Genomic DNA, 25897 nt, shown 5'->3' with positions numbered 1-25897 from the left:
GAATTTGGGCTCAAGTCTCTAGCTCGAGTCAAGCTCAAGCCGAACATTATCTTGGCGAGCCGAGCTCAAATAGCTAGGTATTTGGCTCGAATCTACCCCCAAGGGAAGTTGTGGTGTGTACTATTTGTGAAGAAAGAAACCACAGAATTTTCAATGACAACAACAGGTCATAGGAAGAGCTTTTTGAAGGTATAAAAATCAGAGTTGCACATAGGGTAACATCTTTGAAACTCTGTTAGTGTTCTCAATTAATGAGAAAGTAAGATCTTGGTTAGCGGTGATACAACAGATAAAAGGAGAGACAATGTGAGTATGGATTGAAAATCCTAAATGAAAACAAAATCAAACCAAACTTTGCAGTTCTATGGGAAATCTAGGGAGGGCAGGCATAGGGAGTTTGTTCAGGAATCACCCAGGCATGGTGGAGGCCATCTATTCAGGGCTAATTGGTTTTTTTTCTGATCAATAACAGGAACATTTCATTAACACAAGAGGTTAAACTCCTCAAGAGTGCAGAAAAACATTCAAAAGAAAGAAAAAAAAAACAGTTATAAAAGAGCCCAGAGATTTGGAAGTGGAAGAGGATTTAAAACTGATCATATTTTGGAGAAGACAAATAAATTCAGCACCTTGGAGTAATAGGCACATGTTCGGGGAGATAGGCAGCAAATGGAATGGCCGATGTATTAGCAAAACAGGGGGTAAATAGGGACCATTTGTTTTGGGCCAAAGTTTAAAACTGCGCACATGGGATTAGTTGGAGTGCTCCAACTTTCTACCAAAATTGTTTTTTTTTTTAATAACAGAACCAATTTTGTTAATTGAGAAGGGGAAACTGGGTACAAGAATAACAAAGGGAGAGATAAACTCTCTTTTTTTGATAATTGGAGAGATAACTCTCTTAGCCCTCCCCAAAGAAAGAAGCTATTACAAAACAGCCCAAAAGAAACTATCCCTTCCCACCCCTTGTTTAGCAAGAGTGTCAGCAAGTACAGTGGCATCCTTTCTCACCCATTTGAAGTTCACCTCCATCCCCTGAAACAATCTCAAAACTTTTCTTTTTTCAAAGATATAGGACCACCATCCCTCTTCTTCACCTTGGAGCCACTCAACCACAAGCTTCGAGTCACCCTCAATGGTAAGCTTCCTAATGTTCAGCTCTCTAGCCCTTTGGACACCTTCTACCACCACCATGATCTCCGCTCTCAAAGAATCATCAATTCCGATCAGTCCAAAATAAATAGCAATGATTGTCCTTCCTCGTCTCTGAAGGGACCTCTGATTCCAGAAGGACCCAGATTACCTTCACTACTATCGTCGAAATTAAGCTTAACGACACCTTGGGATAGGGTGGACCAACTAGGCCTAGTAACCTCCCTAAGAGGAGAAGAACCAGCCACCTCCCTCCATTTTCTCAATAAATCATCGCAACAATATTCTTGAAGAGATCCAATGTCTTCACCCTATGGAGAACTCTAATAAGAATGGCTTCAACAATAGTGTCTCTGCTTCTTTCTTTGTCAAGAAAGATTCTATGATTCCTTTCTTCCCAAATTGTCCAACAAACTACCGCTCTCGTGCATTTCCATAATATTCTGCCCCTCTTCTTTGACCAACTGAGGAAAGTAGAGGCGAACTGGCTTTGTACGTTTGATGGAGGGTTCCACCTGCATCCAAACAAAGAAAAGAACCAGGGCAAGAGATTAGTAAGTGAAAGCAATTCTCACCATTAACCGTACAAAGAGAACACCAATGAGAGGAAAGACACCAATTAGGTCTTTTCCGTTGCATTAATTCACAAGTATTAATTCTCTCTAAATAAACTTCCTAGCAAAAACCACCCACCCTATGCGGAATGGGTTTGCTCCTAACCTCCTTCACTAGAAAGACAAACCTTAACTATCTCTTGGTTGTATAAGGTAGAAAAAAAAAAAAAAAAAGAGGCACAAGAGAAGGAACTGGAAGGGGACAAAGTCCATATTCTCCTATCCCTTCTTGAAACATCCAAGCATACCACCCCTTCAAGGTTTTGAAGCAAGCCAATAATAACACTTGTAATTTCAGACTCTCATAGACCCCTTATGAATCCCAAGTCCCAAACAACACCATAAATAGTAGAATGGACCACAAAAGAAATGGGTTCCTCCCTACAATTGGATAAGGCATAAAGTGAGGGGAATTGTGTATTTAAAGGTAAATTGCCCACCCAAACATGATCCCAGAACTTTATGAGAGATCCAGACCCAGGACTATATAATATGACAAAGGAAAGAAGGGAGGATGTCGCAAATGGAATTCCAAGGAGAAGCTCTTGTAGCATGAACTTAAGTGCCAAAGTCACATCCATCAGTCACAAGCCAATGTATACTAATTATCACCTTTGCCCACAACTTGTCTCTATCACAAGGGAATTCCCACCACCACTTTCCTAACAATGTCGTATTCCTCTCCTGTATACTTCCGAGACCTAATCCTCCATACTTCTTGCTTCTACACACAACTTCCCAACTCACTCTATGATCCTTCTTCTCCTCCCTAGGCTCCCATTAAAAATCCCTCATCAGCTTCTCTAGCCTCCTACAAACCCCACCTGGAATCCTAAAAACTGACAGAAAATACACCGGCAAGTTAGCAAGTGTGGATTTATTCAAAGTGATTCTACCACCAAGGGATAGATGATTGCTCTTCCACAAGGCCAATCTCTTAGTGAAGCGGTCAATTAAAAGGTTCCAAAAGTTGCCACTCCTAGGATTATCCCCTAGTGGTAACCCCAATAAGGCATAGGCCATTGACCAACAGAACAACCAAGGACTCCTGCAAATTCAGTAATCTCCTTATCCTCCATATTCAATCCCACAATGCAGCTCTTCTCAAAGTTAATTTTCATGTTGACAGTCTTTCAAATAGTAATACAACCATCTTCAAACTTCTCACCCATCTAATGTCACCCTTTTCACAAAAACGGATGGTGTCATCAACAAATTGTAGGTGAGTAATAGGAACCTCATCTCTTCCCACCCGCCAACCCCTAATTAGTCTTCTAGAATCAACTCTGTTTACAAGTCTCCCAAAGGCATCTGCAATCAAAGTGAGGAGAAACGGAGAGAGAAGATCCCCTTGTCTAATCCCTCTGATAGATTGGAAATGATCCACCACTATTCCATTGACCAATATTGAATAATGACAGGTCTTAATGCATCCCAATATCCATTTTCACCATCTATTGCCAAAACCAAAACATTTCATTACCTCCAACAAGAAGCCCCAATCAACTAAATCATACGCCTTTTCTAGATCCAACTTACAAACAAACCCTTTCTTCCCAGCCCTCTTCATTTCCTCCACACTTTCATTGGTGATTAGTATGTGATAGGGGTGAGCATTCGGTTTATTCAGTTTGGCTTTTAACTGAATAAACCAAAATTTTTAAAACAAAAATAAAAATGAAAACAAAAACCGAAACTGAATTACAATAAAACCGAAATAAACGAACTGGAATTTTTGGTTCAGTTTTCAGTTATTTCGGTTAAAAACCGATTTTAATTAATATATATAATATTATATATTATAACCTATAATATATATATATTATGAAATTTAAATTCATTATAATACATTATATATAATATATTAATATATAAATATATAGCATATTATATATTGTATATTATATATTATATAATGAATTTTAGTTAATTTGGTTTTTTTGGTTAATTGAATTTCTAAATCTAAAAACCGAAACCAAAAACCAAAATTGCTAAAAACCGAATTAACCGAACCGAATTACCCAAAAAACAAAACCGAAATTTTCGGTTCGGTAATTCGGTTCTAACCGAACAATGCTCACCCCTAGAATCTGATCAATTATTTGTCTATCCTTAACAAAGGCCCCTTGAGACTTTAAATTATGAAAGGTACCACTACCTTAATCCTTCGAGAAAGCACTTTAGCAATGATCTTGTATAGGCTATTCACCAAGCTGATTGGCCAAAAGTCCTTGGGGTGTAAGGCCTCTTTCTTAGGAATCAGAGCAATGAAAGTAGAATTGAGGCATGGATTTATCACCCCCCCTCTCAAAGAATTCATCAAACAACTTTTTAATGTCATGTTTTAAAAACTCACAACAATCTTGGTAGAATGTCATTGTAAAACCATATGGACCAGGGGCCTTAACTCTATCCATAGAAAAGACTAGCATCTTAATTTCATCCATATCAAACCTTCTTTCCAACCACCCCTTTGACTCCTCCTCCAACTTAGGCCAACCCAATTTCTATCCTCCAAAGGCTTTTTAAAAATGGATTTAAAATGGTCCAGAAAAGCCTAGGCAATCTCATTTTGTTGAAGGATACTAATTTCCTCTTTGAATAAAATATCCTCCAATCCGTTCCTCAGCTCTTACCTCTAATACTGAACTCCATCTATTATTTTCTACCTTACAGAAAGCAAGTCAGATGTCGCTTTCCTTCACCATAACATTCATGTAATTCCATGAATCTTTCTTATTGGTCCTCTCTATATTGTATCTTACTCGACCTTTGTACATTGAGTTCTTCCATTAACTCATTCGGTTGATATGTATAGCTCCTTCCAATATACCCTGAAAACCACAAGGTTGTGTTTCCTACCAGTATCACCAATGTCCTCCTCACCTCTCAGATCTTCAAAGTCATGTCTACCTTTGTCCACGTTTCTTCATACATGAATTACTTAACCTCGATCTTCAAGTTTTTCATCCATCTGGTCACCAGTTGAAGCCTCCATTCCTCCATCGTCTCCCAAGAACAAGGTTATTGTCTATTTTTACTCAATAAAAAGTTTCTTTTATTGAGTAAAAATAAGCAAACCTAATGTCAGTTGAAACTTGAAATTCAAAAAGCGACTTTATCTATAGTAGAAAACCAAAAGGACTCCAATCCATAGAAGTATGAGCTTGGGGTGCTTATGTTTAGCTCTTGAGGGCAACTTTCAAAGTATCGAGGCACCCGATACTTCTGAATGGCATGTGGAGATAACTACTACAATCCATCGAATTAAGTAGGGTGTGAGCTCATTAACTTCTGAATGGCATATGGAGATAACTACATTACCTTATATGTTCCATTGCATTACTATATTATCCACTAAAATGCAAACCAACAAGCGAATCGGTTCAGCAGTTATAAAACTGCCCCTTAATTGAGGCCATGTGATTTTCCATGATTCTCAGTTGATGATATCTGAGCAGTCCTGCATAGATGTCTCTTTTATATTTTTGCTTTTCCTAATTTTGATAAATTGACTTTGCTTTTCAAAAAAGAAATGTTCAAATCTAACAGGATATTTAAAATTAAGACAACTTACCAATGCTCGGCTAACAGAATTTTCAAAGTTTTCATAATCCTTCCAAAGTTGTTCTACATGATGTGTAGGAGTTACTATAGCTTTTTGGTAAGCCTTCCGCACTGAAGTCATCCTCTGTGACTCTTCCTGGGCAGTTGAAGCCTGCCAACAAGAAGCTTCTAAGAAAATAAAGAGGGATAAAAAAAAATTGAAGAATCCACCATCTGGCAACCCAAAAATGACAAGCAGAAAAGAAACAAGGAATGAAGAACAGACCGGTAAGGACTTCAAAAATGCAATATATTCCATCCATACAGGGCCAGATGCAATGTCAGTTCCTAGAAGCACAATCAACAAGAAAAGAATTTATAGATAATTGCAAGTTACTAAAAGCAGTTTCATTAAAACAGTATTTAAGCTTTGTATGGTTACAGGACTACAGCCAATGTTTTTTACTCGTTTTTTCCTGATATTCAATATTCCATTTTTTAACATAATAAATCCCTCTCAGTCTCTCTTAGTTTCATCCTTATGTTTTATATCTTGCAACACAAACAAAATCTTCTTTTTATCCTCCTTTAGCAAGAAGTTACCATTCCAAGGTCCATTAGTCACCAATCTAAAATGTTTACTCATATTAGTTGTGTTTCCCATAGATCAGAAAAATTATATGGTGCTTCACTCATGCATCCGCATCAACTTGGCTTGGTAAACATTTGTTACCTTCAGTCATACATTTACAAGCTCACAAATGGTAAAACCAGTTACCACCTACTAATCCCCTATCCATTTGTCAACATTATTTGGGATTAGTTATTTTCTCTCTTTGGATTCAGGTGGACTGTCTACAAGTTGGTGAGTATTCGAGGCTGAAAGCCTGAAACCTTCAAATGGATGAGAAGAAGAGAGAAATTAATGTGGAGATTAAGGCAGCAATTGAATCGAGCTCTAATCAAATAGTTTGGGCTCGAATTCGATTAGGCTCAATTCGAATTTGACTCTAATTGAGCTCGAAACAAGTTTGAATCTTGGAGTAAGCTCGATTAGTTATTAAAGCACGAGCTCAACCAATAAAAAGTTTGGCCCGAAAGGTTGCGAGCTTGGCTCAATTAACACATACATACATATATATTATAAAATATAAAAAAAATTTAAGGGAAAATTCCCAATCAGTACCCTGTACTTTGGATCGAGTGACAATTTGGCCCCAAACTTTAAAATGCGACATTCCAATACCCGAACTTTCAAAATGTGACAATCCAGTACCCAAACTTTCAAAATGTGGCAATCCAGTACCTGTCGTTAATCAGCGTTATCAGCCGTTAAGTGACATTTGAAAAGTCAAAAATGCCCTTCAAATGCCATCTAATTCTCTTTACAAACCATCCAAACGTTGACAAAAAACTGAACAGTCCCAAATCCTAGCCTCTTCTATTCAGGAAAGTTGGTGACTGTTTAGAATAATATAGAACTTGGGACTGTTCATTTTATTGTCAATGTTTGGATGGTTGATAAAGAGAATTAGATGGCATTCTTAGGGCATCTTTTACTTTTCAAGTGTCACTTAACGGCTGGTTGACGGAATGGTTGACGGCAGGTACATTTTGAAAGTTCGGGTACTGAATTGTCACATTTTGAAAGTTCGGGTACTGAATTGTCACATTTTAAAGTTCGAGGACCAAATTGTCACTTCAGCCAAAGTACAGGGTACTGATTAGGAATTTTATCAAAATATACTATATATTTTATAATAAATATCATATATAATATACAAATATTTTTTTGAGCTTTCGAGCCAAATTCGAGCTCGTTGAATATTTAACTCGAGCTCAAGCCGGAAAACATAATTCGAGCCAAACTCGAACTCGAACCTAGTAATATTTTAGTCGATTCGAGCCAAGACATGCCAAAGTTCAGCTCCGCTCGGCTCGATTGCACTCCTAGTGGAGATGTACCAGGGCCACTATATTATGGACAGTTTGGGAAGAGAGGAGGGCAAGAATTTCCAATGAAGAAGAGAGAAGCATGAAAACAATTTTGGAGTGTATCACAATCAAACCAGGGCTATGAGGAGCTTCAGTGAGTTTGTCAGAAGGAATGGGTTGATTGATTGTATCAAGCTGGGATTAGGCTACACGTGGTCAAATGGTCAAAATCCACTTATCCTAAGGAGATTGCATAGATTTCTTTTTAATGGAGAGTGGCAGGACTTTTTCTCAGACTTGGTCCAGGAAACTCTAGCCTTTGCCTTATCTGATCATAAGCTGATTCTTTTGAGAAAATTTCTCTCAAACTTAATGGGCCAAAACCTTTTAGATTTGAAAATATGTGGCTTAAACACCCTCTTTTTGTGGCCTTTGTGGAAGAGAAATGTTGTTATCATTATGAAGGAAGGGCAGGTTTCATTTTGATGAGAATGCCGATGGCCCTAAGGGAGGACTTAAAAGATTGGAACAGGGAAGCCTTCAGGAACATTTCATTCAATAAAGCTGAGTTGCTCAGAAAAATGGTAGATTTGGAGAGACTAGAGGAAAGGGATGTTTTTTCTAGGAAAGGCAAAAGGCAGAAGGAGAGTGTAAGAGAGGAATTATTAGAAATGATTCATATGGAAGAAATTATGTTGACGTAGAAATCAAGAGAAATTTGGCTAAAAGAGGGAGACAGGAATACTGCCTTCTTTCATGCTCAACATGGGGTAGGAGGAGGAAGAACTTCATCTCTAGATTGGAGGAAAACAGAATTATTGATGACTCAAAAGAAGTGATGGAGGAAATTAGAAATTTCTATATCAATTTCCACAAGGCTACCCCAAGTAGAAAGGTTTTCCTAGGTGATGTAGATCTGGGAAGGTTTGGGGAGGATCTAAGGGACTGATTGGAGAGAGTTTGATTATAAAGAAGTTTAGAAAGCAGTAAATATTATGAAGAGTGACAAGGCTCCAAGGCTAGATGGTTTCAATATCTCTTTCTGCAAGAGCTGTTGGGATGTGATAAAAGAGGATGTTTTCAGGATGATGAATGAATTTTGGTAGGAAAAGATCATTGAGAAGAGTGCAAATGCAACTTTTATATCTCTAATTCCAAAAGTCAAAGGGGCATCTAGAGTAAAGGACTTCAGACCAATCAGTTTGATCTCAAGTCCCTACAAAGTCATTGTTAAGGCACTATCTAGAAGATTAAGATCTGTCTTGCATGAGGTTGTGGGACCAACCCAAATGGCCTTTGTGGAAGGCAGGCAAATTCTTGATAGGGTGATGATTGCGAGTGAATGTGTTGACTCAAGACTAACTGAAAAGTGGACAAGGTTTAGTTTGCAAATTTGACATTGATAAGGCTTAGATCATGTAGATTGGGGTTTCTGGAAGATATCCTGGCAAGGATAGGCTTTGGGGGAAGGTGGAGAAGCTGGATGTTTATGCGTATTTCTTTGGTTTCTTTTTCAGTTCTTGTCAATAGTATATTCACACATTTTTTCAAGCCCAAAGGGGCTTGAGACAGGGAGATATGTTGACACATTTGTTGTTTGTTTTGGTGGCAAAAGTTGCAAGCTGCTTATTATGTAAAGGAGCATAGGCTGGGATGTTTGAAGGGTTTAAAGCATGCAAAAATGGGGTTTCCATTACTCATCTTCAGCTTACAGATGATACTTTGATATTCTTGGATGAGTCCACTGTGCAAGTGCTGAACTTAAAAGTAATTCTCAGATTTTATGAAGTGTTTGGTAGGTAAAAAAAATTAATTTGAACAAGTGTGATGATTAGGGTGGGAGATATCCCAAAATCTCTTTTGGAGGATTGCGCAACAGCTTTGGGTTGTTTGGTGGGGGATTTCCCTTTTACTTATTTGGGACTCCCTACTGGGACAAAAGGTTCAATCTCTTCAACTTGGTAAACGGTTCTTGAAAGGATGGACCAAAGACTGGCAGGATGGAAGGGTATGTATCTATCTCTTGGTGGAAGGATTACTCTTATAAAGAGTATGCTATCAAATCTTCTGGCAATATTGCCTTTCACTTCTAAAGGTTCCAGTTTCTATAATAAACTCAATTGAAAAATCGCAAAAGGAGTTTTTATGGGGACTTAAAGGGATTGAAAAGAAGTTCCACTTCTGCAAAGAAAAGAAAGATGGGGATTGGGGATAAGGAGATTGAAGATTTTCAATAAAGCTCCTTTATGGAAATGGCTGTGGAGGCTTGGATTGGAGAGGGAGGTACTTTGGAGAAGGGTGGTGGCTTGTACATATGGGGTTATTTGTTTCGAGTTGGATTCCCAAGAAGAAAAGGCATCTTATGGAGCTAGCGTGTGCAAAGGGATTACGTGATTCAAGTCAACTTTTCTCAATCTTGTGTCCATCAAGGTTGGTGATAGTACAACAATCAAATTTTGGGAAGATGATTGGCTGGGTATTGGAAAGCTGTGTGATCTTTGCTCTCATCTATATAGGCTAGGCATGAAAAATAGCTCTATTGTAGAGAATTTTGGAGTCAATCAAGGTAGAGAAGTATGCTGTGCAAAATTTAGGAGATATCTCTTTGATTAGAAAATTCATGAGGTGTAGGGATCTTCTGGCAAAACTCCAATCAACTAAAACTCAAGTGGAAAGGAAGGATTCAAGATGGTGGAAAGAAGGTAGAAATGGACTATTTCCAGTCAAATCTTTCTACAAGGATTTATCAAGGCCAATTGGAGAAAATGCAGAATTGAAAGGCGTCTGGGGAAATCTTGTCCCCCATAGGGTGGAAGCTTTTGCTTGGCTAGTGGTGATGAATAGCATTTTGACAATAAACCATCTTCAAAACAGAGGTTTTCACCAAGCTAGCAGATGCTATCTCTGTGAGAATGCTGACGAGAATGTATATCATTTGTTTGTTGAGTGTCTGTTCTCCAAGTTCTTCTGGGGCTTTTTCTTTGGGCTCTTCAAGTCTGGTGGGTGGTCTCCCAATTCTGTGGAGATTTTCTCCAAATGGCCAATGGTAAGGGGAAATATCAAGGCAAAGATCACCTGGAGCTGCATTCCTTTTGTTGTCTACTGGGAAGTTTGGAAAGAAATAGAAGAATATTTGAAGAAAAGGCTCAATCAAGGGAGCATATCTCAATGCTATGCTGCAAAGGAATTATGAATTGGGTTCTCATTCATCCAGAGTTTGAGGAAATCACAAAAGAAGACCTTGGTTCTGGTTTTCGGAACATTCTGTAGTTGGCTTAACAGTTTCCCTTCTATTTGATTTATGTATTTCTCCTTTCTTCTTTCAATGTCTCCTCTATGTTTTGTTTCAGCTCTCCTTGTAGTTTTGTTTTTTCTAGAGATCTCTCATCACTATCAAATGTACTTTTCTCTATTATTATAAATTCTTTTTTGTTTATTACCAAAACGAACAATGTGTCATCATGGGGGGTGATGACTATGGGTGGAAACAAGTCGAGCTATTCACAAGCTCAAATAGACAAATATTTGGCTTGGCTCAGCTTGAATCCACCCCTAGTGATGACCCCCTACCAATCATCATCACAAAAGGTGATGACCTTTCTGACTTAGCTCTCTTCTGAGCATGTGTCTGATCTGGAGTTGTCAGGTGTATGCCTTTTTAGCAGAGGAGCTTTCTCCACTTGATGTTGTACCTCCAAAACTAATGTTGATGACACTAACCAGGAGTCTATTTGTTGGGGGATCGATCAACTCCAAAGTTGTTCTAGTTGGCTGATCCTTCAAGGCAAAGTCCTTCAGGTATCCCTTATGAGAGTCTCAATTTCAGTTTTCAAGTGGCGGCATTCATCTGTGTCATGGCTGACGTCGTGGTGATACATACAGTACTTGTATCGGTTCCTCTTTTTTGGGGTTCTTCTTTATCTTGGAGAGCCATCGAATGAACTCCTGCTATTAGACAGTGTATGCCCTTAGCTCCAATCAGATTGATGTACTTATTGTCATTTATAGTAAATGACTAAAGTGCATAATTGATTCATGTTATTATGGTGTGTTTCTGTGTAACACCCTTAAACTGGACACTTATGAGACTCATGTTAGTTTAGAATCTTCACAGTCGTTAGATAGATCTGGGGAGATTTATCCACCAAGGCTGACACTGATGTGACGCCAAGTTGGATGGGGTAGCTTGTCTCAGCTGCCAGGGTGAGACCTGAGGTACGTGCAGTGTGGGTTTTCTTGAAACCCTGAACCGGACCAAATTCCAGTATTGCCCTAAACCTTGGAGATAAATGGGCAAAACTAGAATGTTACACCTGACCCCTAGATTCAATTATGGTAATGTGCTAGGCGTCGGATTGGGCTGTCTTTGATATGCCAATCAGTGAGATCCTTAGAGGGGGTTAAAACCTAGGTATGTTGAGACAGTCCGAGAATTCACCTGAGTGGATGATCATAGTGACAGGATCAGCCCCTTTGTCGGACAAAGTGAATGATCGAGGAATGCACTCTCTTTGATGGAAACTTAAACTGCCGACAGTGGATTTCAAATGTGCTTGAAATTTGTTTTTGCAAAATATATTTATATAGAGATATACATATATATTAGATACATACATACATACATACATACATATATTATGGTTTCAAATTGTTTGCAAAACGTTCTAATTCTCAGGATCCATGTGAGTAGAGAGTGCAATACTACACCTTGCACCTGAGGGAGAGGTCCTCTCTTGTCGGGCAGTGTTTGATCATTAAGGGCTGAGAGGTTAAGTGTAAGACCATTGAGGGTTATACCTGATGGGCTAATCTTGCATCTTCCCACAGTCCTTGGGCCTTCATAAGATGGCTGGACCCAAAGACCATTTAGTGTAAATGTTGGGCCCGTTAAGAGCCCATGGTGATAGACTCAGGGGTTCATTGTATTCAGTAGTGAATTCGGCCAGGCCTTGTAACAAAGGCTAGGCTGAACCCATGTGGCTGATGTGAAGATCAACAATAGGGTCCCACGTCATACAAAAAGAGCCAAGCTAGCCAGCATTAAAAAGGAAGTGAGCCTAAAAGCTTAATGGGCCTAAAGCCCATTTCGAACTGGGTTAACTTGATTAATTAAATAGGGGCGAATCTGGGTATGGATCAGTAGATAAGGATAAGGGGATAACTCTTATCCACTTAAAGAGTCCAAATCCAAATAGAGATTTGGATCAGAAAACTTCTAATTTGATTAGGAGTAGTTGATCTTGATCTACAGATAAGATAAGGGATTATCCTTATCACCTTAAAGAGTTCAAATCCAAATAAAGATTTGAATCAAGAAAATCCTAATCAGATTAGGAGATTATCTCTTTAAGGCTATATATAAAGAGCAGGACGGATTTGAAACAACACACAGAAGACAACACAGTCCTTATCACTTTAAAGAGTTCAAATCCAAATAAAGATTTGAATCGAGAAAATCCTAATCAGATTAGGAGATTATCTCTTTAAGGCTATATATAAAGAGCAGGACGGATTTGAAACAACACACAGAAGACAACACAGTTTGACTGTTTCTGCCTTCAGTTCTTCCTCTCCCTGCTCTTGCCGCCCTACCCTGTTCGATCTCCATTTCTTGGAACTGGTCAAGATTAGATCTTGATACTATTTCTTGCTAGAAGAAACATTTCTAAAGTTGTGCTCACTACCCCATTCGATTCTTGCTGAAGAATCAAAAGTTCTTGGTGAAGAACTACCTGTTGATCCTGCCTTATCCTAAGTTGTGTCATTTTCGGTGGAGGGAGGATTTGGAACACTCTTTGGGCGTCAACACCGGCGTTGGGAGGAGCATTTTTGCATGGATTCCGTATCAGGTATACCTCTCCCTAATCTTGGTTTCAGATTTAGTCTGGTTTGGTTACAAGAACGAACCTTGAAAATGCAGCTTTCTAAATTGGGAATACAATTCCCGGATGGGAGAAATGAAATTTTTGAAATTTCGCCCAACCTTCCTGTAGGGTTCAGCCATCCATATCATGGATATCCCATCCCTTCACCTGCTTCCTAGCCTACATAAGGATATGGCTTCGGATTGCAATGGCTAGGTGTAGCTTGATCCCTATTTTCATCCGTGTTCCTTTGTTGCCTGGCAATGGCCAATGGGGCGACCAGTGTGGCTTCCAAGGAACGACTGTTAGCATTGTTAGCTTCCTAAGCAGCTACTATTGTTAGCCTCGGAAAAGTCATCCTTGGTGTTGCTTCCAAGGCACTGACTCAATGAAGGGCCAACTGACCTCCTGCCGAGGTAGTCATGAGTGTTAGTGAGACAGTTGTGTAGAGATTGGCCTCCCATTAGTTACTGCGAATTATGAACTTGGTTGGCGAGGAAGGCCACTCGCTGCATCAACTATTGGAATTGCTCCTTCATGACATGATTTTGGGGTACAAAAGGGGGAGAGTTGTTTCCTATCCTAGAGTTATATGATTGGGCATAGTAATTGGAAGTGGAAATTTTATTGTAATTGTATCCCAAAGGCAGTGCCAATTGATGTCAGTAAAGTTAATTGTGATGACAGTCTTGGAATTCCAATGTGTTTTGGCCAAGGATCCCACCTATAGCACAAAAAGACATCAAAGGCCTCAAGGTGTGGTTCCAAGGGTGAGGACTCCAACTATTATGTTAGCCAAGGTTTCAAAGAGTCAAGGTGTCAAGGTGTCAAAGTGAAAGGAGGACAAGAGTGTGTAAGAGAAGTTACTTGTGGTCGGTCATCCGTACTTATAGGCGAGGTCCCTCCTAGAAGCAACATAATGGCCTCTTTGTAATGGCTTCACACGTCGGGCGTCATTAAGGCCAAGGCCATTAAGGTAGCAACCACATGGCCGAGCATTATTCTATCATTACTATAGCAAAGGGTGGGCCGAGGTTGTAATGTCTGCCATTATGGCTCCTCATTATGTCAAAGGGAGAAATGTCAGAATTACCCTCAGAAACCCGTACAATGACAAGGTTGCCCCTTGAGCATGCCACGTGTCCATATTTGATTTGATGGGCAATTTAGGTTATATTACTTAGAAAAATATCATCCCAAGCAAAATGGGGATATATTTCACCAAATCTTGCCAATTTATTAACCATGCATAAAATTACCAAAATATCCCTATTATCACAAATTAGAAGTTTTGAAAATCCCTTCTTCTTTGCTTTTGCATTACCAAATACATAAGCTTTGTTACCCAATGTCACTAGCATCTATCCAAGGTCTTGACCAATACATATCTTCAAAACGCATTGAATCTGCAGTTTGAAAAATCCAATCTTTCACTTGTTTCATTCCAACAAAGCAACTGAGAAAAAGGGAAAAGACAAAGACACTATATCAACGAAGCCCATACCACATCAAGTTACATCACAAGCAACAGCAAACAGATTTGAAAACAGCTAAAAAATAACCAAAGAAGAAATAACTGAAATGTACTTTCCCCATCTTCTATTTTCCATGTGGTTTTTCCTCATCCTTGGTAATTTCTATGTTCCACAAAGAAAATACAAATCAGGAATCTACAGTTTGGATGGATACAGATCACAGATGCCCGAATGATCTACATGTGGAAGGGCATGTTTTAACACCAATTTTTAATATAGTTTTTTTTATCCAGGATATATAGCATTGATGCCAGCATAACAAGCTGCTTATAACAAATAAGAAACAGAGTAAGAAAATAGTCATCCAAGAGAGCATAAACTTGATACATACCAACATAGTTCAACATAAAATCAAAAGCCTTCCTAGTCTCCTCCAGACCCTCTGCTCCCTTTTTCTCATTGACTTTCCTGATGAAACGTATGTAGCACCGCCTAGAGAATTGAAAATAAATAAAAAACATACAGAAAACAATGGAATACCATCTATAATTATAAAGCAGATGAGCAGATGTCACATAACTAGTAAACGCAGTGCATAATGAAGAAAGGATCTAATGTTTTTTTATAGATAACAGAAAATTTTGTGTACAAGATGCCAAGCATCCCTATAGTGGGGAGAGATTCCCCACATCTAGAAGAAAAAGAAAGGATTTAATGTTTTGTTTTGGTTCTTCTCTTTTTATGTTATATATTATAGTTTGTATATACTATTGCCCTTTTGTCCATTACTTGGTGTAATGGTCAAATCTCACGCTGGCAAGTGTAAGAATGTAGGTTTGTCCATTACAAACAAGCTTGCAACCCTTCCCCACAACAAAATGTAGTGAATGAGGTAGGAGACCAAGATGGTGGCCTGTCCCCAAGTTCTTCATCCAGAGTTCAAACCACTACATCTACATGGAGTTGGGTGTAGTGAAAATAATACCATTTGTTGAGTCAGGAGATCAAAAAATCAATTGGTATTAGTGTTTCTGGTTGCTAATCAGGTCTCTCTTTCTGGGGAGTCACAGTATGCTGGTTGTTTGCCAGGGATTTTGCAGTATTAACATCTTTCTTCTCCCCCCCCCCCCTTTCTGTATCTCCCTTTCTCTCTCTTGATATTTAAAGAACAGTAAAGCAAGTAAATGACATAGGTTAATCTGAATTGCGTTATGGTAAAGAAGGTTATACCAAAGAGATATCTGAAGGCAGTTCAATAAACATCGACTGAATATTTGTTTAGTTGCATCATCATTATTCACAACCATCTGTGCTTCTACATACTGTTTCCAGTATTTTGCCTGCAAAAAGATAAGATAATTCACCCATGTAAAGCATACTACTTTAAAAAAAGAATAAAAGAAATATCATAGACCATTATCCAGAAACAAGTAGGGATTTGAATTTCCAATTATGAGATTGAAACTGATAATCATGCACACCAAGCTTCAGAAAAGTTGACACGCAGTAATGGTAAAGTTTCTTTGTTTTTGTTTTTTTTTTTTTTTTTTTTTGATCAATAACACTTTCATTAATTCATCAGTAGAAAATTTACAAGTGGAAGACAAACCAACTTATCTTCCAAGAGTCACAAAGAGCTTCAAGAAAGGAAAAAAGAAAATACAAAGACACTAACATTACAGCTTAGCCCAAAACAATGAATCCCTTTCTGCCCCTTGTTTAGCTAAACCGTCAGCTAGGGAATTAGCTGATCTTTTAATCCAACATGTCTTAACTTCCATCTCCCGCACCAGCCACTTGAATTTCCTCTTCTCATTATTATACTTCCATAAATCATTTTAATCTTTAGTCAGCCACCCTATCACCACCTCTGAATCCCCTTCAATTATAAGTTTCTTGATGTTCAATTCCTTAGCTTTCCGGATTCCTTCCATAACTGCACAGATCTCAGCTCTAAGGGAGTCACCCACTCCAATTGCGCCTGAAAACATAGCAGAGATGACCCCATTTTCATCCCTAAAAACACCCCCGATCCCCGATTGTCCCGGGTTTCCCCTACTACATCCATCAAAGTTTAATTTCAAGAATCCACTAGGTGGGGGGGGGGGGGTCCAAGCCACACTCATTACTGACTTGGTCTGCGTGCAATTTGCAATTTCATCCCACTTCCTCAACATGTCATCCACAGTGTAATCTGTGAATATTTCCAAATATTTCAGCCACTGTACCGCCCTAAAATGTAAGATAGCCCTCAGATCTGTTGTTCCTCTCTGAGTTTCTGAGAATATCCTGGAGTTTCTTTCTTCCCACAGTGTCCAACATACTGCAGCCCTTAGTCCTCTCCACATTGTCCTTCCCCTTTTTAACCGCCACCTAAAAAAGGAAGGGGAGAAAAGGCCCTACATGTCTGATGGGAAATTCCAGCTGCATTCAAATAAGGAGAAAGCCCAACCCCACAATGACCTCGCGAAGTGGCAAGACATCATTAGGTGAAAACCAGTCTCCCCATCTGCTTTACACAAAACACACCACTGAGGTGACAAGCAAGTATTGGGTCTCTTCTTTTGGAGTAGATCACCAGTGTTGATTCTTTCCAAATAGGTTTCCCAACAAAAACTACCAACCCTAGGAGGTATAGCTCTACACCAAACCTCACAAACAAGGAAAGGGGTCAAGGTAGGACTGGGGGACTGACTTAAGACTTTGAAGAACGAAGCACAAGAGAAAATGCCATTGGGGGTAGGTGTCCAAATTCTAGAATCTGCCCTAGTGGGATCTAAGACAACGTTATCAAGAAGTGCAAGAAGACTTGAAATACAGTCGAAGTCTAAGTCCCTCAAATCCCTTCTTAGACCCAAGTTCCACCCAATCCCAAAAGTGGAAAAGGACGGGGTGGTGAAAGACGATATCGGCTCATTTTTCAAATCAGAAAGAGCATACAAAGACGGAAACTGATCCTTTAGAGAGGCGCTCCCCACCCAGGTTTGTTCCCAAAATTTTATGGAGTTACCGGAATTCAAGTCATACCTGATATTAGGGAAGAAAAAACTGGTAGCAGGTCATGAATGGCTTTCCAAGGAAAATTGCTTGTGATCCTAGCTCTGATTCCAACGTCCCATCCATTGTGCTCCAGCCCATGTATACTTGCCACTATTCTAGCCCATAACTTCTCCTTCTCCATAGGAAACCTCCACAACCACTTCCCCAACAGAGTCATATTCCTTCTCCTAATACTCCCAAGCCCCAAACCACCACACGACTTACTCCTACACACTATTTCCCAACTAACTCTATGATCCCTCTTCTCCTCTCCCGGCTCCCACAAGAAATCTCTCATTATCTTCTCTAATCTGTTAGCAATCTTCACTGGGATTTTAAACACCGACATGAAAAAGATTGGTAAGTTAGCAAGCGTGGCCTTAATTAGTGTAATTCTCCCACCAAGAGAGAGGTAGTTCTTTTTCCAGGATACCAATCTTTTTTCAAACCTTTCCATCACCGAGTTCCAGAAACTCTCTCTCTTGGGATTATCACCTAATGGTAATCCTAAGTAATTCAAAGGCCACCCCGACACTACACACCCCAGCACTTCAGCACTCTCCCTGATCTCTCCCTCCTCCAAATTCACCCCCACTACACAGTTTTTCCCAAGGTTAACCTTGAAATTGGACATTTGCTCAAACAGTTGTATCACCGACTTTAAGTTCCTGATAAACCTCACATTACCGCCTTCACAAAACAAAATCGTGTCATCAGCAAACTGTAAGTGAGTGAGGGGGGTTTCCACCCTCCCAACCCTCCCGCCTCTAATGAGCCCCCTAGAATCTGCTCTGTGAATCAGTTTCCCCAAAATCTCCGCAATTAGAATGAACAAGAAAGAAAGAGGGTCTCCTTGTCTTATACCCCTACCAGCTGGAAAGAAATCTACCACTGTCCCATTCACTAGCACTAAATAATGACAATTCTGGACACAGCCCATGATCCACTTACACCATCTAGCCCCAAATCCGAATTTAGTTAAAACTTTCCTCAAGAACTCCCAGTCCACCAAATCATAAGCCTTTTCCAAGTCCAACTTACAGACCACTCCCTTCTTCTTATCCCTCTTAAAGTTCTCTACACTCTCATTAGCAATTAAAATCTGATATGTAAATTGCCTTCCACTCACAAAAGCTCCTTGATAGTGTGCAATGATATCTGGCAGTACCTTCTCCAGCCTCAAAGACAACACTTTTGCAATGATCTTATATAAGCTATTAACCAAGCTTATTGGCCTAAAATCCTTCGGGTGGGATGCATCTTTCCTTTTTGGAATTAAGGCTATAAATGTAGAGTTCACACCCGGATTGACAATTCCTCTCCTGAAAAACTCCTCAAACACCCGCAAGAGATCATCTTTCAAGATATCCCAACAATCCTGATAAAAAGCCATTGTAAACCCATCCGGCCCTGGAGCTTTTGTTCTATCCATGGAAAACACAGCCTCCTTGATCTCTTCCAGATTAAAGCTTCTTTCCATCCTTCTCCTGTTCTCCACCCCTACATCTGGCCAATCCAAACCTTCTACCCACACCCTTCTACTCACAGGCCCTCTTAGAATAGATTTGAAGTGCTCCACACAGGCCCTGGCAATCTCCTCTTGCTGTACTAACTCAACTCCATCTACTACCAATTTGGACATAAAGTTCTTCCTTCTCCTGCCATCTGCTAGAGAGTGGAAATACCTAGTGTTTCTATCTCCCTCTTGCAACCATTTACACCGAGATTTTTGCCTCCAACTAATATCCTCCTTATGTAGGCAGTCCTCTAACTGTCTTCTCAATTCTCTCCTGAGGTCATTGTCTTCCTCTCCAATTTCTCCCATTTCCTCTTTAAAGTCAAGGCTTTCAATCTTCTTCATCAAGTCTCCCTTCTTTCTTCTATCCTCCCGAACTCCATCAAATTCTACTCCTTGATTCTTGCTTTCAAGAATTGTAGTTTCTTATGGAATCTCATCCCCTCCCACTCCACCAACGGGTTACACTCATGCCACCACTCCCTCACTTTGTTAGGAAACCTTGGATGAAGTAACCACATATTTTCAAATCTAAAGGGGGTAGGACCTCCACACCTTCTTTCCTCCTTACATAACACTATGGGCCAATGATCCGAGGTCACCCTTGGGAGAGCTCTAGAAGCCAAGGTTCCCCAATGTTCTTCCCAATCCAAAGAGAACATGAATCTATCCAGCTTAGAGCAAATGGGTCTAGATTGGAGATTTGACCATGTAAATGCCTTATGTGCTAGGGGAATCTCTTTAAGCTCAAAGGCATCCACAAAACTGTTAAACTTCCTCATGCTTTTTGTCACCCTCTGGTTAACCTTATTGGACTCCTCCGAGAATCTAATCACATTGAAATCCCCACCCATGCACCAAGGCCCATCCCACAACCCTCTAACATCAGCCAGTTCCTCCCACAGCTCCTTTCTCTCTCTGTATTCATTTAGTCCGTAAACATTTGTGGGCACCCACATATAATCATCCTCTTGCTGCTTAAACTTCATGGAAACCGAGTACTTTCTGATCAACTCCTCCAGACCTTCAACCACATCCCTCTTCCACAACCCCACGATGGAGCCGCCACCCAGCTAATCCCCCTGGCTTTCCATACACTCCTTGCCCACTTGTCATTAAACTCCATTCTCTTAGACTCTTGCAACAACACAATGTCTGGGCCATATCGTCTTATTACCTCTTTTATTGTTGCTCTCCTCTTTGCACTCCCAATTCCCCTCACATTCCAACTAAGAATCTTCATTCCGCTTCTATTTAAAAACCCCTTGCCACCTACCCACTACTTTCCCCCTTTCCTTCTATCTCCTTTTACCTCGAGCTTCTTGTCTCCTTCTACATCTCTCTTTAATCTCTCTACTTCACTCAACCTCCTCTTCTTTGTTATGATCTGCATCTTCCTCTTCTGTAAACTTTCTTTCAACTCGTTCAAATCTTCCAGCCTACAGCCCAACTTCCCTACAAATTCTGCTATCGTGTCTTCTCTCACCAATTCCACCACCCCTACCCTTCCTACAGAATCCCCTTCATCTCTGTCCACCTGCCTTTCCTTCCTCTCCTCTAGTCCCATCTCAGTTCTTTCCTCTCCAACCTTCCTCCCTTTAAAGTTACCTCCCTCCTTCCCTGCTTTCTCCCAGTAATCCTCCATCTCTACCCTCATTCCTTTCCCTCCTCTCCACTAACCCCTCCTCTCTTCCTTCCTCCCCTTCCCTCCTCCAAATCAGCTTCCCTTCCACTTCCTTAAACACTCTTTCAATGATTTCCCACACTTTTCCACTCCTATACCTTTCTTTCTGCACCTTCCCACATTCCTTCATTCCCCTTTCCCCCTCCTCAGAGAGCTCGCCTACTAGCTCGACTGCATATTCATGGGCTACAGGACATGGTACAGAAACGGAATCTGGAACCAAAGACACAGGAGACACATTAGTAGCACAAACCGAAATCACATGGTTACCTGGGACTGATGGACAAGCTAGAAAAGGACTGCTCCAGGCCTCCCTCTCTTGTTCCGGAAGTTGGTAAACATTTATCTTCCTGAGTTGGTTGGGAAGTACTTTTGTCCTTTGGTCAACCTGGTGATCTTTCCAGTCTACCCCTGGGTCACCCCTAGATAGCGTATTCCTGCTCTGCTTCCGGTTCTCCCGGTTTTCCCCTTCTGATAAATCTTGCACACTCTGTGGTCTTGGGAATGAGATAAGTTGATTGCAGTCTTCACCCTGAAATAATCTTACAATATTCCACCCTTCCATGTCACCTCCAGCACAGTTGCCTTCATCGTTTACACTGCCCACGCTAGAGCCATCAACAAAAAGGTCCTCCGATTCATCATCGCCTTCACTGCACTGCACCCATCTTTCAATCTTCTCTTTCTTCTCTTCAGTTCTTCCCCTAGTGAAACTTGGCTTCAGCCTCTCTGAGAAGCCTCGCAAGGGGCTAAGCTCCTTCAGACTTCGTCGGGAGACCCACTGTAAAGCTCGCTTCTTTTCTGGTTTCCGGTGCTGTGCGCATTCCCCCCCTTGCCTCACGACTAGGGATGATGATAAACCGTAACCGTTGTCTATCTTAGTCGAAACCCCAGTCACGTGTTTCATTAAAGGCTCGCACGCCTTTTTAACAAGCTGGGTCGGGCCCGTTGACCTGTTTGGGCCTTTAAAAATACCACTAGCAGTCCACATGGGCTTTTGCTTTGGCCCATTCTTAAACACCCGCAAGCTCACGTGACTTTTAAGAAGGTCACGCGCGTCCAACCCCGGGCTCGGTTTGGCTTTAACAGGTCTATGTTCGGTTCTTCCTTGGACCAACCCCTTTTCCTTGTTCAAAAATGTCAGATTGGCGTTGGTAACAACCTGTGCAAAGGACCTGCCACCCTCCAAACTGTTCACTGCTTCCACACGCGAAAATCCCACCCCCTAAATGCTACCATTTTGTTTCTCCAACATTTGTTTTTCCATTTTAGTGAAAGTGCTTTTCTTGTTTGAATCCTCCAACCCTTTCTTGCCACGCAGCTCTTCTTCTTCAACCTTCTCATCTCCCTCCCTACGAGCCTCTTTCCAGAGCACCGATTCAGTGGATGAAGCCAGCCACACTAAGTAGCAATGCCCTTCAACTAGCACCTCTATCTTCCGAGGAGTCTCCTCAGGTTTTACTCCATTCAATAAAATGGAAGCTGAACAAAGGTCTCCCCAAAAGGCACCTCCTAGTGATCCTCCACACATCAAAGCAATGGCTTCAGCAGTTTCTTGCTTCCACAAGTGAAAGGGAAGACCTAAGAGACGCACCATCACTCCATCTTCAACAAAGAAATCTTTGGAGTTTGATCCCAGACACCATCTTGATACTGTGAAGTTTCCAAGTTTTGCTTGGATATTTAAAGCCCCAACTTCTACTCTGTTCTCAAAAGGTGTTAAAATAAATGTGTTCTTCAACTTTAAACTTGCTATTTAACAGATCTGCAACTTTCCTCCAGTCAAGAATGGGAGCTGAAGCTTTAACTATCAGTTTACTTTCCCAATCACCTCTCTGTATGTTTACTCCCATTCTGTATTTACCTGCCCCAGCTATCACTAAAAGAGTCTCTTGCTTAATATTGTTCAATATACTATTAGAACTGCTTATCTTCCTTTTTACTATTGCTTCTCTTTTAGGCAGCAGTTCACATAAGGCACCATGAACTGCCTTCCAGCCCTGACTCTTCCTTCCTTCTGGGAAGCAGATCATCTGCTTTCTACCCTTGCCAAAAAATTCTGTCAAGGAAATAAAATAACCTTTAAGTTTTCTCTTACACTCTACAACAAACCTTCTTCCAGTTTCTGAGAGAAGCTCTTTCCAACTATTTTGCTTGCCTTTGTTACTTGCACCTTCCACAAACTCCTTGAGCCCTTCAACTACCCCTAAACCTTCTAACAGCACCATCCCTCTCTTTGCTTCCCTGATTTTCAAGCTCAGCTGACCATTTAATCTCAGTTCCTCAAATAGGAGCTCCTTAGATTCAATCTTCAAAGCTTTTTTCCAACGGCCTACCTCCACAAAATCTCCCATCTCAGTTCCTCACCCTCTCACCCTCTCACCAACCCTCTCTTTGCTTCACCCTCTCACCCTCTCACCCCGGTTATGGCATAAAGATCACAGAACCAATATTAGACTATCATCCACCATGAACATATTTCTATAACCCGACCCACCTGAATATTAGGCCCACCATTTCGACCCACCCCCAGTTCACCCAGTTTCTTTGTTGGCCCAAAAACTGGTTTCTTAAAACTTTAAAGTTTCTTTGTTGTTCATACTCAAGGAAATGAAAATTCCATAGGGATGTATAAGTGGGTGCATAGAGGGTACATAGTAATGGTAAAGTTTCTACATTATTATCTTATACAGAACCAGCTCACTAGAAAGTTGAAAGGGAGGTCAGGCAGTGTTCACTATGGAGTTTGAGAAAAACCTTGCTGCTAGTGTGTCTAAGTATTCAGGTTGCTTTTTTGTTTATTCTTTCTTTTTTCTTTTTGATCAACAACACAGAAATGATTTCATTAATAATAGAAAACAAAAATTACAACAAGAGGTTGTGGAAAAAGAGAAAAACACAGCTTCAAAAAATGCTGACCCAACCCAAGAATTACAATTTAGCCCAATACATGGAAATTCTTTGCACCCCTGGCTTAGCTAAACCATCTACCAGACTGTAGGCAGTTCTCCTAACCCATTTTAACTTGGATTGCCATGTCTTTTGAGAGCCATTTAAATCACCTGAAATCATTTCTTAGATGCCATGGCACCCTATCCCCCTTCTTCAGCCAGTTCACTAGTTCTTGAATCACCCTCAATGATCAGTCAATCAATACCCATATCTTTGACCTTCTCAACCCCATATACTGCAGCCAATACCTCTGGTCTAACCACATCACCTTGTCCAGCTGGTCCCAAGTATAAGGCTATGATGTTTCTCCTTCCTCGTCCCTAAGGACCCTTCCTATGCCTGAGGGGCCCGAATTGTAGATAGGATTGTATACTATGTATTTTACTTTATTTTATTTCTCTTGTGTGATGGGTCTTATTCAAGTAAGGATTATAAAAAAAAAGCTTGTTGAAAAGAAAATTGTCAAATGAAATGACAACGTACAGAATTAGGTCCCAGTCATATTGATTCAAATCCCATGAATTGCACAAATTATAAAAATCATGAATTGATTTAGTATGATTTACATAATAAACATAGGACTTTTTTTTTTCAAAAATGGATTCAACCAAATGATTTAATCATAACCCTTGGGATCCATAACTTGAATGACCGCTGTAAACTGTAATTTGGAAACTATGATTTGGACCCAATGCAGTCTAATTCCCTGCATAAAAGCTAAACTATCAGCTCTAATCAAGATATTTGAGTCTACAAGGCACGAATAAACAAGAAGAATCTCTACTAACTGCAAACTTTCTCCGACCAATGCAATCACCTAGATGAAAAATATCAACCATGAGCAATTAACTGTTCACATTTATACCTTTAAATTAATTTTCAAGATCATCCTAAATAACCTGATCACCAACCAGCCAAAACAAGATAAATAACCTGACACAGCGTGATGCATGCTTCAAGTTTTATACATCATAGTTAAAAGCAAGTAGCATGCAAATTTATCGTACAACACCAACATCAGAGAGCAAAAGGTGATATCCGTCGGACAGTATAGTAACCTGTGCAACAAATGCTTTCAGCCAAGTATACATTGCATCAGCCATCCATTAGTAGAACTAAGAAAATACAAGAAGCCAGGGAAAAAGGAAAATACATCGAGGTTTTTAGTTGATAAGGGAACAATTAAAATGAAGGATTTCAAAAATAAGCAAAAGAGCTCACAGCAGTAGGAAATGTCAAAAGAAGCTGCTCGTATACCGGCGTTGCCTCAGAAATCGGAAGATGCTACATAACCAAATCAAAATGTGTAAATTCAATGTAAACTGATGAATTAAAACACACAGAACACCTGGCACCCAGGAAAAACAAAAGAAAAAAAAAAATACAACATTAAACCTGCGCTTCATTCGCTAAAATTTCCGAAGCTTCGACGTTGTATTTATTAACGGAGAGATTATCTCCATCCTTTTCATGTATGGGCAAAGTCATTGTTGCTAACTTTCGGAAAAGTATCAAAGAGCTTGTCAAGGAATGTATTAAACGAAACCAAAAAAAAAAATATATATATATATATATATATATATAGGTAAGGTTACCGTATGAAACCCTTAAAAAAATAACTCCAAACAAAATGGCGATAGGGGAAGAGAGAATGAAGAGAGAGAAATGGGAGACGAAGAAACTCCCTGCCGCTGCTCTAGTTCGGGGATCGGAGAGTTCGGTGTTTGGGAAGAAGATGAAAAGTGAATCTTGGCGATGAAAAGTGTTCTTTCGAGAGGGGTGTTTGTCACAATCTGAAAGTTCAATGGGTCTTTGTCGCAAATAAAAAACCAACAGGGTAATTGCCCTGACGCTTATTTGGTTCAATTGGAATATATTTCAAATGTTGCTATCATTTGGTTGAATCAGGAATTAGACCATATTACTCAGTTTGTAAAGAATGCAAATGCAAATATGTACGGTATAAATACATACGAAATAATATAAAATATAAGGTTTTGTATTGTACATATTTGCAATTATACTCCTTTCAAACTGATTTTATATTTCAAATTTTGTTGTTTGGTTCGTTTGGAGCTGGAATCAAATCAACTGAAATTTTTAATTTGTTTATTTATTAT

General features: G+C 40.0%; 1 protein-coding gene across 2 annotated transcripts in view; it reads right to left on the bottom strand.

The window, feature by feature from the left end:
- The window catches only part of CSTF77 (Tetratricopeptide repeat (TPR)-like superfamily protein), a 103705-nt gene extending 78027 nt beyond the window's left edge, over positions 1–25678 (bottom strand). Inside the window, exons 1-6 of one of the 2 annotated variants that reach the window (XM_088986067.1) lie at positions 25173–25678; positions 24999–25061; positions 15817–15926; positions 14978–15078; positions 5599–5660; positions 5344–5484 (exon numbers count right to left, since the gene is read on the bottom strand). In XM_088986067.1, the coding sequence (XP_088842193.1) occupies positions 5344–5484; positions 5599–5660; positions 14978–15078; positions 15817–15926; positions 24999–25061; positions 25173–25265 (570 nt within the window). In that variant the 5' untranslated portion in view covers positions 25266–25678. The remainder of the gene's footprint in view (positions 1–5343; positions 5485–5598; positions 5661–14977; positions 15079–15816; positions 15927–24998; positions 25062–25172) is intronic. The other variant, XM_088986068.1, reaches the window with a different exon arrangement.
- Positions 25679–25897: the final 219 nt, after the last annotated feature.

The sequence above is a fragment of the Nelumbo lutea genome, chromosome 4, assembly GCF_056320005.1.
Source record: "Nelumbo lutea isolate HS-2025 chromosome 4, American lotus-T2T, whole genome shotgun sequence".
NCBI lineage: Eukaryota > Viridiplantae > Streptophyta > Magnoliopsida > Proteales > Nelumbonaceae > Nelumbo > Nelumbo lutea.
The sequence above is the reverse complement of the archived record's forward strand: the minus strand, read 5'-3'. Positions and strand labels throughout refer to the sequence as shown.